The 13,802-nt window shown below is 30.7% G+C and overlaps 2 protein-coding genes across 3 annotated transcripts; one reads left to right on the plus strand and one right to left on the minus strand.

Moving 5' to 3' along the window:
• Nucleotides 1–1,492: 1,492 nt before the first annotated feature.
• LOC123902859 (rust resistance kinase Lr10-like) lies at nt 1,493–4,915 on the minus strand. Its single transcript, XM_045952663.1, has 3 exons — nt 4,052–4,915; nt 2,742–3,476; nt 1,493–2,654 (listed from the first exon to the last, which is right to left on the minus strand). Exons 1-3 carry the CDS (start codon nt 4,068–4,070, stop codon nt 1,558–1,560), a joined length of 1,851 nt encoding a protein of 616 aa, XP_045808619.1. The 5' UTR covers nt 4,071–4,915; the 3' UTR covers nt 1,493–1,557.
• Nucleotides 3,972–13,215, plus strand: LOC123902854 (rust resistance kinase Lr10-like). Of its 2 annotated transcripts, none has more exons than XM_045952657.1 (4): nt 3,972–4,906; nt 5,770–5,805; nt 10,487–10,510; nt 11,758–13,215. In XM_045952657.1, the coding sequence occupies exons 1-4, from the start codon at nt 4,075–4,077 to the stop codon at nt 13,008–13,010; spliced, it is 2,145 nt and encodes a 714-aa protein (XP_045808613.1). In that variant the 5' UTR covers nt 3,972–4,074; the 3' UTR covers nt 13,011–13,215. The 2 variants fall into 2 exon arrangements, with proteins under 2 accessions (XP_045808613.1, XP_045808614.1); XM_045952658.1 differs by having other exon boundaries at nt 3,976–4,906; nt 5,773–5,805.
• Nucleotides 13,216–13,802: the final 587 nt, after the last annotated feature.

Here is a 13,802-nt window from a genome sequence, read left to right on the forward strand (position 1 = left end):
ATTAAATAAACGCCGTCTCGGTCAGGCAAGCCATCTATCTAGAAGACGACTGGTGTAGTTTTTTTTTTGACAAGCGATGACTTGTGTAGTTGACTTGACTCATAAAATAATAATATATCAAGCAAGTTTAAATAATTCTCCTTTACTAAAATATGAAATAAAAAATAACAATGTATGAAATAGTTCGGAGAATAAAAAAAGAACAAAGAGGAAATTGTGAAATTGCCAAGAAGATGAGAATGTTGAACGCTTTAGTTTAAAATATCATCTTCAATGAATCAATGTGTCTCGTTAGAATAGAAAATATTATATTATTATTTGTTGAGAAAATATCTCTATAATTTGTTTTGTTTATTTTTAGCCCAAGGGATGTAGTTTTTTTTTGGACAAGCGATGACTTGTGTAGTTGACTTGACTCATAAAATAATAATATATCAAGCAAGTTTAAATAATTCTCCTTTACTAAAATATGAAATAAAAAATAATAATGTATGAAATAGTTCGGAGAACAAAAAAAGAACAAAGAGGAAATTGTGAAATTGCCAAGAAGATGAGAATGTTGAACGCTTTAGTTTAAAATATCATCTTCAATGAATCAATGTGTCCCGTTAGAATAGAAAATATTATATTATTATTTGTTGAGAAAATATCTCTATAATTTGGTTTGTTTATTTTTAGCCCAAGGGATTTAGTTTTTTTTGGACAAGCGATGACTTGTGTAGTTGACTTGACTCATAAAATAATAATATATCAAGCAAGTTTAAATAATTCTCCTTTACTAAAATATGAAATAAAAAATAATAATGTATGAAATAGTTCGGAGAATAAAAAAAGAACAAAGAGGAAATTGTGAAATTGCCAAGAAGATGAGAATGTTGAACGCTTTAGTTTAAAATATCATCTTCAATGAATCAATGTGTCCCGTTAGAATAGAAAATATTATATTATTATTTGTTGAGAAAATATCTCTATAATTTGGTTTGTTTATTTTTAGCCCAAGGGATTTAGTTTTTTTTGGACAAGCGATGACTTGTGTAGTTGACTTGACTCATAAAATAATAATATATCAAGCAAGTTTAAATAATTCTCCTTTACTAAAATATGAAATAAAAAATAATAATGTATGAAATAGTTCGGAGAATAAAAAAAGAACAAAGAGGAAATTGTGAAATTGCCAAGAAGATGAGAATGTTGAACGCTTTAGTTTAAAATATCATCTTCAATGAATCAATGTGTCCCGTTAGAATAGAAAATATTATATTATTATTTGTTGAGAAAATATCTCTATAATTTGGTTTGTTTATTTTTAGCCCAAGAGATTTAGTTTAGATTTAAATATATTCACTTGGTTATAAATACCAAAGTAGTCATACTATTTTATTATGTAAATAACGTAATTAGGTAATTGACATATTATCAATAATATTTATCTTCTTCCTTATTATTTTCTCATGTTCTTTCAACTAAATACCTTAAATTCAACAAGGACAAATACAAATAAGACAATTTATTTTTTGGGATACAGAAATAAGACAATTTAGATTGAAGTAACTTCATTTATTCTTGAATCACTTCCATTTTGAAAGTACTTCTTGCCAAATGGTATTGATCATTAGTTGTCATCGAAGTCGTCGAGTGAAAAGGATTAGGAGGCACAATTAACTGGATGTCCTCTCTTGTTTCCAACATTTGCACAACATTTTTTATCGATGGGCGGTTTATAGGTTGCCATTGAATGCACCAAAGTCCAACAATTGCAAGTTTCTTTGCAATTTTAACATCACTTTCATCCTCAATATGAATATGTACATCACCTTCCAATAAGTTATGGATCCATTCTGGATATAACACGTTAAAAGTTTCTGCAGACGATGACATGTCTACATTCTTTCTCCCTCCAACCATTTCTAGAACCAACATTCCATAACTGTAAATATCTGATTTAAGTGACACATTCCCAAAATTTCTTGATAGAACTTCTGGTGCCATGTATCCCAATGTTCCCTTAGCAGCCGTCATGGAAACAACACTAAGATTCTTTGAACATAATTTGGCCAGACCGAAATCTGAGATTTTTGGAGTGAATGAGTCATCTAGCAAAACATTGTGAGGGTTGATGTCAAAGTGAATGATTGGGTTGTTACAACCTTGATGAAGATACTCGATTCCTTTGGCAATACCAATGGCAATTTGTTGTAGCTTCGTCCACCCCATGAAATGGTCTTTGTTATCGGGTGAAAATATGAAACTTTGTAGCGAACCATTTGAAAACAAATTGTAGACAAGAGCACGGTGAACTCCATCTGCACAAAATCCAAGCAAGCGAACAACATTGATGTGGTGAATTTTGCCCATAATTCCCACTTCATTGATGAACTCTTTACCTTCTCCCGATGTATTGTTGAGAATTTTAACAGCCACAAGTATCTCACTTGAGAGCTGTCCTTTAAACACAGTTCCATGAGCTCCTTCTCCAAGTTTTTCCTTAAATCCATTCGTAATTCTTTTTATATCAGCATAGGAAAATCTAGTGGGCTTCTGTGCTCTATAATCCTCTAAGAACTTATCAACTCTAACTTGATCCTCTTCTTTCTTTCTAAAATACAGATGTATCTTAAATAATGCAATGAGAACCAGACCCATAAGAATTGAACCTAGAAAAACATATCAACTGTCAAATATAATTTTCTTCAATTCCAACATAAAACAACAAAGAAAAACATACAAGAAACAAGTCTAACCTGTTGAGGCGTATATAAGTGATTTTGGAATTTGAATTGTTTTCCTTTTGTTGTTGCAATCAAAACATTCTGTGTCTCCTTTTGTGTCGTTGTTCTTCCATTTGCATTTCATGCCTTTCGCTTCGCACTCTGTACAATTTTGTTTAGGCCAACTTAGAGTGAGTAAATTATATTTCAGGTCGTGTAGGGTGGTTGACACGTCAAACATCTTGGTACACGATGCAAGGTCCAAATCGAGAACACTGTCGTAGGAATGAGAAACATATATTGGACAAGTGATTATATCTTGAGACTCATCGGATATTTGATAAACATTTCTCAAGTGATGTTTCCTAACTGAAGAACAATTGAAGAAAGATAATTTTGTTGTTTCTGATTCTGAATAAAATCGGTAAGGTAGAAATGATGAATTGTTAAGTGTCAGAAACGTTTTGGCAATGCAATTATCCAGGTCTGATATTAAAATTCTGTTTGATTCGTAGTCTATGCCATAGACAAGGAATTTGATAGGACCTGAAGTGGTTGAGAGCACCATCATGGTTCTCTTGTTTTCAGTACAATATAGGCAAAACTCAGGATAAACACATCGATCTTGTGATTCCTTAACAAGTTGGAAGGGGAATCGAATATTAAACAGGTTGTAAGGTCCACACGATGATTCTCTGCACTCGTTGTGACCATGGATGCTATTGATAAGCTGGAGAAGAATCAGTAGCCTGATCAAACTATTTGTTCCTGCCATCCAAAAATATATGCAAAGTTTAATTTGTTCAACAAAAGAAAGAAAGAAAAATAAGAACCAAACTCTGTGCTGTTTACAGATTCAAATCCAAGCCTGATCTGTCAATTTGACTAAAAATAAAAACAAAAGAAAGTGATTAGAATTAACCAAACTCTGTGCTCCTTATAATATACGTTTGACACAGTTATTCTTTGTAACTGTACTTGTGAAAGAGCAGCATGAAATTAACCATATCATTTTTTGAAAATAACCAATAAAATAAAATACCAATATTCGTGATTACACCTCAGTTGAAAGGAACATAACATTGCAATAAACAAGGGTCAGAGGTCAAACACAACGCAATTTTCCATTTATTTATTTTAAGAGTGATGAAATTCTGACCACCGGACTATTTGACCAGAAAGAAAAGGGAAGAAAAAAAAAAAAAAACAGCGCCGGTCAACACTAATCCCTATACAATAAGTAGAAGAAGGAATAGCTGAGGTATGAACATAAGAAACACAAGTTCATATGAGAACATAAGTAGATGTTCAACAAAGAAAAAAAGTTTCTGAGATTTTTTTACCAATCAAAAACAGTTTCATTGCTATGTGGTGGGTGAAAGTGATATTGGTGGTGTTCTTGCCGTTTTCACATCTACTCCAACAAGGTAGCAGCAGCGGTAGTAGTAGTACTTTTGATCAAGAGCATACATGTCCACCTTCTTCTTGTGGCAAAATTTCCAACATAAGGTATCCATTCCGATTAAAAGATGACCCAAGACACTGCGGAGACAACCGGTATGAGCTATCTTGTGAAAATAATGTAACAACTTTATATTTATACTCTGCAAAATATCATGTCAAGTCCATCAATTACAACAGTTTCACAATCCGGTTAGTCGATCCTGGTATTCAAGAATCTAATTGCTCTTCACTTCCTCTCAATTTCTTGTCACGGTCAAATTTCTGCGATACTTATGAATCGGAGAGGAAATACTGTACGGATCCATACCAAGCAGCAGGATATTATTATGATGATAGCCTTATTTTTGAGCATATAGTATACTTGAATTGTAGCCATCAAGTAACTAACAATCATAAATATGTTGATACTGTTCCGTTCATCAATCCAAACTCAAAAGGGTATTATATTTATGCTATGGCTGGTGATTTAATTGCTCAAGATTTTCAAGTTGGTTGTGATGTGAAATTAGTTACTCCTACATCTGGGCTCCGGAGTTTGAAAAGAAAACTAGTTTCTTATGATGAAATGCACAAGGCGTTAGTGTATGGATTTGAGCTGTCATGGTTAGATCTTCCCTGTCAGAATCATTGCGGAGATTCAGAGTATTGTTCGTTCAACGTTACCACCGAGAAATTTTATTGCTATCGCTTCTGCAATAGTTTCTGGGGGGGAGAACCAGGCAACCGTCTGTGTGGTATTACTCAATTTCTTTCCTGATTATTACCTATTTTAATTTAATTATTAGTAATAGATTCACTTTTCAGATTTATTTAATAACTTATTTATTTAATCCAAATACATCAGTTATTTAATTATAATATGAAAAATGTATTTTTGTTTATAATTAAAAACTACACACCAATTAAAAAGAAAATGAAAACTTCAAAAAACGAATGTTTTTTTTAATGTGGTTGGATGTTCTTTTGTGAAAATTGCCGATTAGATCGAATTTGTGATCGATTTTTCAAAATCGATCCACGGTTTGGTCTATGTAGGGCATATATAATGTAATGTCTCAATCAACTTTGATCAAATAGCTTAGTGACTAACAATTTCAGCTTAAAAGTGAATGAGTGAAGTGTTCGGTGTTCAAACCCCGACTCATATATATATACTCCTGCGTCCCAAAATATAAGGGAAAATTGGTCAACCAAAGTTGATGTATCTAGTCCAAATTTTTAACTAAATACATCAACTTTCTTTGACCAATTTTCCTTTATATTTTGGGACAGAGTAGTATATATATATATATATATATATATATATATATATATATATATATATATATATATATATATATATATATATATATATATATATATATATATATATATATATATATATATATATATAATGCGATGTCCCTACCAACTAAACTTAGCTCAGAGATCTATATGAATAGTTTTTTTTTTTTTTGTTGATAATATGAATAGATTTCTATTGAGTAGATTATCATTTTTATGTAGTAGACTACTACAAGATTATCATTTTTATATGAAAAAATACATTATTATTAGTTAAAAAGTTGACATTTTCTTCCATTGTTGGGTGATCCAGCAGGGATATGGTATCAGCTGGGAGTATACGCTAAAGGTACGAATTCTATATAACCTAAATTTAATTAGCTATGTGCTTTCATTTCTTTTTATTTTGAGCATTATTATTATTATTATTATTATTATTATTATTATTATTATTATTATTATTATTATAATAAAGATGTTCATTTTTATTTTTTTATTTTTTGGTAGAAATGTTCATTTTTATTATCTAGTAGTATCATCTTTTTTAGTCGATATAAATATTGGTTCAATTTGTAAGGAGTTCTGCCTCGAGATTTGGGTGTTCGACCTTGTCCTCTGAAGATCGATTCTTGCATATTTATAAAATGTGTTAGACAGTTCTTAGATGAGTGAAGATTAATTAGTCTTAAATTGTTAATATTTTTTTTTTGTACATTGGCTAAAAAGAAAAAAGACAAAAAGAAAATTAAGTTTTAGGGTGGAGCACCCTTAAAGCATACTAGTCGAGAAAGATGAACCCGCACCACATTTGATAACCTTCGAACAATGCTCTTTAAAGCTTCAGGAAGGGACTCCCAAATTTTTATTTTGGTATCATTCGTCGAACCCAACTTAACAAGCCAATCAGCACTGAAGTTTCCTGCCCGAAAAGAATGAAATAAAGTAATGTCTCAATTCAACTTCAGCATATCCTAGATGTTAATAATAACAACAGCGTAGCAATGACAGATTAAATTACAAGGACGATAAACAATTACAATGATAGATTAAATTGTTAATATTTACGTACAAGGAAGATAAACAATTACAACGTAAAAAAAACTCACCACAAGTGCAGGGTGTGTTAAGCGGCTGCCCTGCCCTCCATTATATATATATATATATATATATAGGGGGCTGCTAATTTAGACCCAGTTGGGTCTAAATTAACAAGGTGCACCTTTTGAGTTGGACAAAAATACCCTTTCTTTTTTAAAAAAAAAAATATATATATATATATATATTGGCGCTGATCCAGTGTCGCGCGCCTACCGCAGGACCACCGTTACAGACCGTTGATTTCCATCAGACGGCCAAGATATGATCTCATCATGGCTGTCGGATCAATCAGACAGTCCAGATCATCCATCTCCATGATAAGCCAGCGCGTGCACCACACTAGATCTGCGCCTGGAGAGAGAAAATTTCATTTTAAAAAAGCAGGACACGTGTCAACTGCTGGGTGGTTGGCGTGTTTTTTTTTCATTTAATAATTTAAACTCAATTATTTCGTTGTAAATTAATTTTTTATTTTTTTATTTTTATACCAAAATTCATAATTTTTTTTTGTCTACAAATAGAGACTTGGTTCGTTTGATTTGGACACAAAAAAAAAAACTCAATTTTTCACTACCTTTAATTATCTTTATATAATACTGTGAAACCATTTAGCTGGTAGAATGGTTTCACAGTATAACTCTCTGAAACCATTTTACTGGTAGAATGGTTTCAGTGAGTAATTTGTTAATTGTTTGCTTCTGAAACCATTCTGAAACCATTTAGCTGGTACAATGGTTTCAGAGCGTTGTACTTTGAAACCATTTCACTGATAGAATGGTTTCAGGGGAGTTGATTTTTAATTGTTTGCTTCTGAAACCATTTTACTGCTAGAATGGTTTCACAGTATAACTCTCTGAAACCATTCTTCCAGCTAAATGGTTTCAGAAGCAAACAATAGTTTTTAATTACCGTTTTATCTCATTTAATTAACGAAAAATAGTTTCAGGTCTCAAAAAATTTCATAAAATATACCAAAAGTTCCAGAATATTATCTAATATTTTATTAGAAACAAATAAAAAAACAATTGGTTTCAGAGTACAAATCTATGAAATTATTATTATTATTTGTTAAATGGTTTTAAATAATCAGCGGAATTTGTGAAAATAATTTCATGACTTGAACTAGGGAGAGTGAGGTACACAAGAGGGTTCTAAATAATTCATAGTACTTTACATAAAATTTTGGAAATTTTTTATGGAATTATAATATTTTTAATTACCTTTTTACTCATTTAATTAACTAAAAATAGTTTCGGGTCTCCAAAAATTTCATACAATATACCATAATTTCCAGAATATTATCTACTATTTTATTATGAAAAAATCAAAAACAAATAGAGCCTCCCTGAGGCCGCACGCGCCCCCACGCGCCGCCGGTGAGAGTGGGCGTGGGCGACGCGCACTGTTCATCGTCCCTCCCACCCGTTTTATGCAGAAACGGGTCGTGCGACCCGGTTTTTGACCCGGTTCGATCTCCCTCAATACTCAACGAAACTCGACGTTCCTTATATGGATTTGGATCGTTTTTCAATTTTACAAAGGTTTCCGGTATTAGTTTTTGAAATAGGCGTTCGATTCGCACGTAAAATGAGGTCGAAATTTGGAAGAAATTTAAAAAATGTAATAGTTGTTCTATTGTTTCAAAAAAAAAAAAAGGGTATTTTTATGATGCAAATTACATACATGCCCCAGTTGCTCTATTGTTTAAAAAAAAATAAAAAATGGGTATTTTTGTCCAACTCAAAAGGTGCACCTTGCTAACTTAGACCTAACTAGGGTCTAAGTTAGAAAACCCCACATATATATATATATATATATATATATATATATATATATATCTGATATAGTAGGCCTCTAGAAAATGAAGACTATGGTTTAAAAAAAAATCAAAATAATTGGGCTTCGCTCTATATTGTACCAAAAAAATAAAAATAGTAGTAGATTTTATTACAAAAAAGAGTTATTATTTATAGGAATTGAGAATGATCATTTGAAAAATATACAATATATAAACTTGATCGACAAATTTACTTCAAAAACTACTAGAATTGAGGCTTTTTATGTAGTTAAAAGATATTTTATTTTATTTGCTTAAAAAAAAGATATTTTATTTTTTATTTACTAATGATAATTTGTTGTTTAATCGATTAGAATAAGAATATTTTTTTATGCAAGAATACGAATATTTTGTATGTTATTACAAGGATGACTATTTTTTATAGGCTTAATATTGCATATTTGATCCCTTATATTTATTTTAGGTTTCAATTTGGTCCCTTATGTTTAAAAAGTTTCAAGTTGGTCCTTTTCGTCAAATTTTTGTTTAAATCGTCGACGTGTCTAATGAATTTGCGTGCACGGACCACTTTGGAGAGTATCTAGGTGAAAGTTTTATAAGAAACTAGTTTAAAGACCCGTGCATTCGCACGGGTCTATTGACTTTTATTCAATATCTGAGTTTGTTACTATATTAATGTAGAAAATTTATTTAAAATTAAATATTTAAAAATTTGTTATATAGTATTGTTAAAATATAATTGAAATTACTGTGTTAATTATTTCTTGTAAACTTATTTATTCAATTTTTTATGTTTCAGTGACAAATAATGGTCCCGTGTATATTTTTAATAAAAAATTAGAAATTTTATTAGGAATATTTAGGGTAATTTAGTAATTTTATACTAATGAACTTTATTATGTTATTATTAATGGTTAGTAGTAAACTTTGTAGTAATATTATTTATGTTTCGTTTATAAAAAAAATTATGTTTTTTTTTTTATGAAAAATATTGTTTGTTTCATTTTTTTATGTATAGTATAAATATAGATATAGATACACTTGACCAATAAAAAAAAAAATATATATAGATTATTTTTTTTATTTCTATATTTCTATTTTTATGCGGTTTCTTCTTTTTTTTTCTATATTCTTTCTAAAAAAAAATTATCGACTAAATTTTCTATAATTTTTTTTCTCCTTATTTCTATGTATAGATTGTTATGTTTTGTTCTCATCTATAATCTGTTTTGTTCATATTTTTAAGCATATCATTTTTCTATATATTTTTTTTCAATATTTTTTTTAGTGAAATTACAATGAAGGATATTAAACTTGCAATGTGGTTCAAAGTAATAAGGATAAATTAATAACTTTGGTGGTAATCGATTTTAATATATTAGTAATAGATTAACTCATAATTTAACAAAAAATTGGAAAAAAAATTAACTCAAAATTTGACGAAAATGACCAACTTATGTTGAAATCAATAACTCATAATTTAACAAAAAGTTGGAAAAAATTAATTCTAAATTTAACGAAAATGACCAACTTATGTTGAAAACAATAACATAAGGGACCAACTTGAAATGTGTTTGTTTATATTATTTACAATTTAAAGGCTTAATTAGTTAAATGATTCCTTAAAGACATTTTAAGTTTCACAATGGTCCCTTAAAGAAGAAAAAAAAGGTCCGCTTTAATCACTTAAACGCATCTCCGTCAGTCAAAATGGTCCTTTTCGTTAATTTTTTCAAAAAACCGTTAGTTTTACTCCAGTCCACTATTATTTATAAAATTTTTGCTATTATTTTATTAATTAGTTTATTTTAAACTTTCGGAGTCGGGACTAGTCATGGGACTGTGTGTGTATATTCTAACATAAAAGGAAAGAGAAATGTAATTTGAGTTTAGTGAACAGTAATTTAGTCAAAATAATATCATTTAAAATCAAAATCATTAGGATTGATCTAGTTGTGAGGAATTTGGGTAGTACACTATAAGTCTTGGGTTCGATTCCCAGTTCATTGTAAACAAAAAAGAAAATCACATTCTCTATGCTAAATATTATTTTATCATCCATATTGCTTTTTTTTTTCTTGGTTACACGATTGCTTCTTTTTTATATTCACTAAAAATTAACATTTGGATGCAGATCTTATCATCGCTATTTGGATAGGTGAGTTCTTCAGAGACTTCCAGAGTATTCATTTTTATTTTTATTTTTATAAAAAAATAGATATCTTGTGTATTCAATTATAGAGACTAATTCATTCAATCTTATGGACTCAAATGAATGACAAAGTCTCCCTAAAAGTTTTGACACTGCTGCATGTCCAAGTCAGGAATCGAATTTGTGACTAGAGCCGATCCCGAATTTTTAAAGATCATATACAAATGCTAAAAGTGGCATCTTAATAAAATAAAATATATATTTTTTCTTAAAAAAAAATGTAGAATATTCTGGATTCGTGACTTGGACAACAAACCATTCTTGTGTTTTAAAATGTCCTGTTTTTTAATGGATTTCTGTTTCCTTTTTTTATAGAAAGAATGGGCCTGAACTTTATATTTTGTAGTAATATATTAAGTTTTGCATCCCTTATTTTATTAATCCTCTTACCCTGTATTTTTTTTTTATTTGAGACCTTCATATTTTAGAGGTTCACTGCCACAGATCTTGTTGCAACTGTATCTAGGCCGGGTCTGCCCAGAATTTAGTTAAGTTAGAAGAAATCCGCACCATCTCATATAAGTGGGTAGAATGTTCAATTTTTTAGTTCATAAAATAATTTGAATTACCATATCTCACTTTCTCTTGAAATCGGAGTATAATAAACACCCAGAATTATTGAATATTTTTGTTGATTTTCGATGTATGTCAAATGGTCTCTATTTTTTTGCTTAATTACAGTTTTTGTCCCTCTGTTTTCACTTTTTACATAATTGATCCTCTATTTTAAAATTTGATAGTTTTAATTCTTTCGTCAAATATTTTGTCTAAAAATTGGTGATGTGATATGTTTTAAATGACGTAGTATATGATATGATAATGGGAAAATACCAACATCGATGAAATCGTAAGAAAATTCATTTATAAATTTAATTTAAAACATGTCTCAATACCATAATTTAGATAAAGTATTTGATGGAGTGCTAGAACTGTCAAATTTGAAAATAGAGGGACCAATTATGTGAAATATTGAAAATAGGAGGACCAAACTGTAATTAAATCTTTTTTTTAATTTTTATAAAATGGTCTCTATATTTTTTGCCTAACCAAAAACTACTGTTTTTACATTATTAGACAGCGACGAATTTTAAAGTCCTAACAATATCTGCCTGTGTAAAAAAAAAAAAAAAACAATATCTGCCTAAATTTTTGCGGCTATATATCTATTTTTGTTTGTTGATAATATGTTACAGGATTATTTGAAATGATAAATGGACCAAACCAAAGATACGATGGTGAAACTGAGTATCAAGTAGGATTGGCAACAGGACACTATGTTCTACCATCAGTCTTGGCGGCTAGATTTCTATTTGGGATGACATTATTTATTGCCTTATTGATATACAAATGGAGGAAGAGGCATTTGTCAATGTTTGAATATATTGAAATGTATCTACAACAACAAAATAACCTCATACCAATTGGATATTCATACAAAGAAATTAAGAAAATGGCTAAAGGTTTCAAAGACAAATTGGGTGAAGGAGGTTTTGGAACTGTGTTTAAGGGCAATCTACGTAGTGGACCTTGTGTGGCAATCAAGATGTTGGCTAGTTCGAAAGGTAATGGACAAGATTTTATTAATGAAGTAGCAACCATCGGAAGGATACATCATTTGAATGTGGTGCAGTTAATTGGATTTTGTGCCGAGGGATCAAAACGTGCTCTCGTTTATGATTTCATGCCTAATGGATCTCTCGATAAATATATTTTCTCTAAAGAAGGAAGCCTAAATATAAGCTACAATCAAATTTTTGACATATCGATTGGAGTAGCTCGTGGGATTTCTTATCTCCATCATGGATGTGAAATGAAGATTTTGCATTTTGATATCAAGCCTCACAACATCCTTCTTGACGAGAACTTCACCCCAAAAGTCTCTGACTTTGGACTAGCTAAGTTATATCCTGTACAAAATAGCATTATCACAATGACTGCGGCAAGAGGTACAATTGGATATATGGCTCCAGAGTTGTTCTACAAAAATCTTGGAGGAGTGTCCTATAAGGCGGATGTCTATAGCTTTGGGATGCTTTTGATGGAAATGGCAGGTAGAAGGAAAAACCTTAATCCCCACGCGGAGCATTCTAGCCAACTTTACTTTCCTTTATGGATTTATGATCAAGTTGAAAAAGAGCCTTTGGTGGACATAGAAATGGAAGATACCACGGAGGAGGAAAAGAAAATAGTAAAGAAGATGATCATAGTCGCACTTTGGTGTATACAATTGAAACCAAATGATCGTCCCACAATGAGTAAAGTAGTGGAGATGCTCGAAGGAGACGTTGAAAGCCTTGAAATACCTCCAAAGCCACTCCTTTATCCACAAGAAACAGTTGTAGACGATCAAAGAACTAACTTTGACCAAACAACGTCGAGTGATTACACTAGTTCTTATGATTCTGGGGAAATAGTAAATGCTTCTCTTATAGAGAATATTGATTGAATGTTCACAAAATCAATTGTCTGCATCGACTTTATCTTAATAAACACTTGTTCTTATGCTTCATTTGTCAATATATTTCCCCTGTTGTGTTCTACATAGAATGTTAGAGAAAGCTTCCCCTTCATTTGAAGTCCCTAATATGTAATAATGTTAAAATCTAATTCTATTACTCTAAGCCTATATTATATGGTAACATGTTTTATTATACATGATGTTGGGTTTTTGTATGATTGGCTACATTTTGCAAAAACATATTTTAGCCAAGTGTTGAGACAAGTGTGCTGACCCCAAGTGTTGTGACAAATGTTGTTACACTTTGGAACAACACCTGACTCTGTTCTGCGCGCGCCAGCTGGATGTTATTATTTTCTACTCAATCTTTTGAAGATCTGTTTGAAGAATTATTTCAAGGTTTCTTACAGAGGAAGGCGCACGTGTTTAATATGTTTCATGAGGCAGCTAAACCCTAGTTTTATTTTCCAAAGGAATTATATTTTTGGAAAATATATTTTTGCGGTTCAAAAATATAACTATTGTTTTCAAAAATATATCACTGCTGCCGCAATTCTAGAAGCCCTAATTTTGTCTTGAAGCCCAAGTCGTTCTACTACTATAAATACGAAGGCAAGCATAAGGTTTCAAGCATCTAAAATCGTGTTCTTACAAAGCGTGTGTTTTAGGATTTTAGAGTGTTAATTGTGAGCCTTTCTTGTGTCTCATTGATGCAAGCTTAGGACCTGTGTGTTATTGAGTTGTAAGTGTGAACTTCTCCTAAGCTTTGAAGTACGGAGA

This window comes from Trifolium pratense, linkage group LG1 (assembly GCF_020283565.1).
Source record: "Trifolium pratense cultivar HEN17-A07 linkage group LG1, ARS_RC_1.1, whole genome shotgun sequence".
Lineage (NCBI taxonomy): Eukaryota > Viridiplantae > Streptophyta > Magnoliopsida > Fabales > Fabaceae > Trifolium > Trifolium pratense.

Bases quoted from the DNA above. Each gene is read 5' to 3' on its own strand.
- LOC123902859 (XM_045952663.1), bottom strand. The intron at 2,655-2,741 runs GTTAGACTTGTT...ATGTTTTTCTAG, and splicing joins ACTTATATACGCCTCAACAG to GTTCAATTCTTATGGGTCTG.
- LOC123902854 (XM_045952657.1), top strand. From the start codon at position 4,075: ATGTGGTGGGTGAAAGTGATATTGGTGGTGTTCTTGCCGTTTTCACAT. The intron at 4,907-5,769 runs GTATTACTCAAT...TGGGTGATCCAG, and splicing joins ACCAGGCAACCGTCTGTGTG to CAGGGATATGGTATCAGCTG. The intron at 10,511-11,757 runs GTGAGTTCTTCA...AATATGTTACAG, and splicing joins TATCATCGCTATTTGGATAG to GATTATTTGAAATGATAAAT.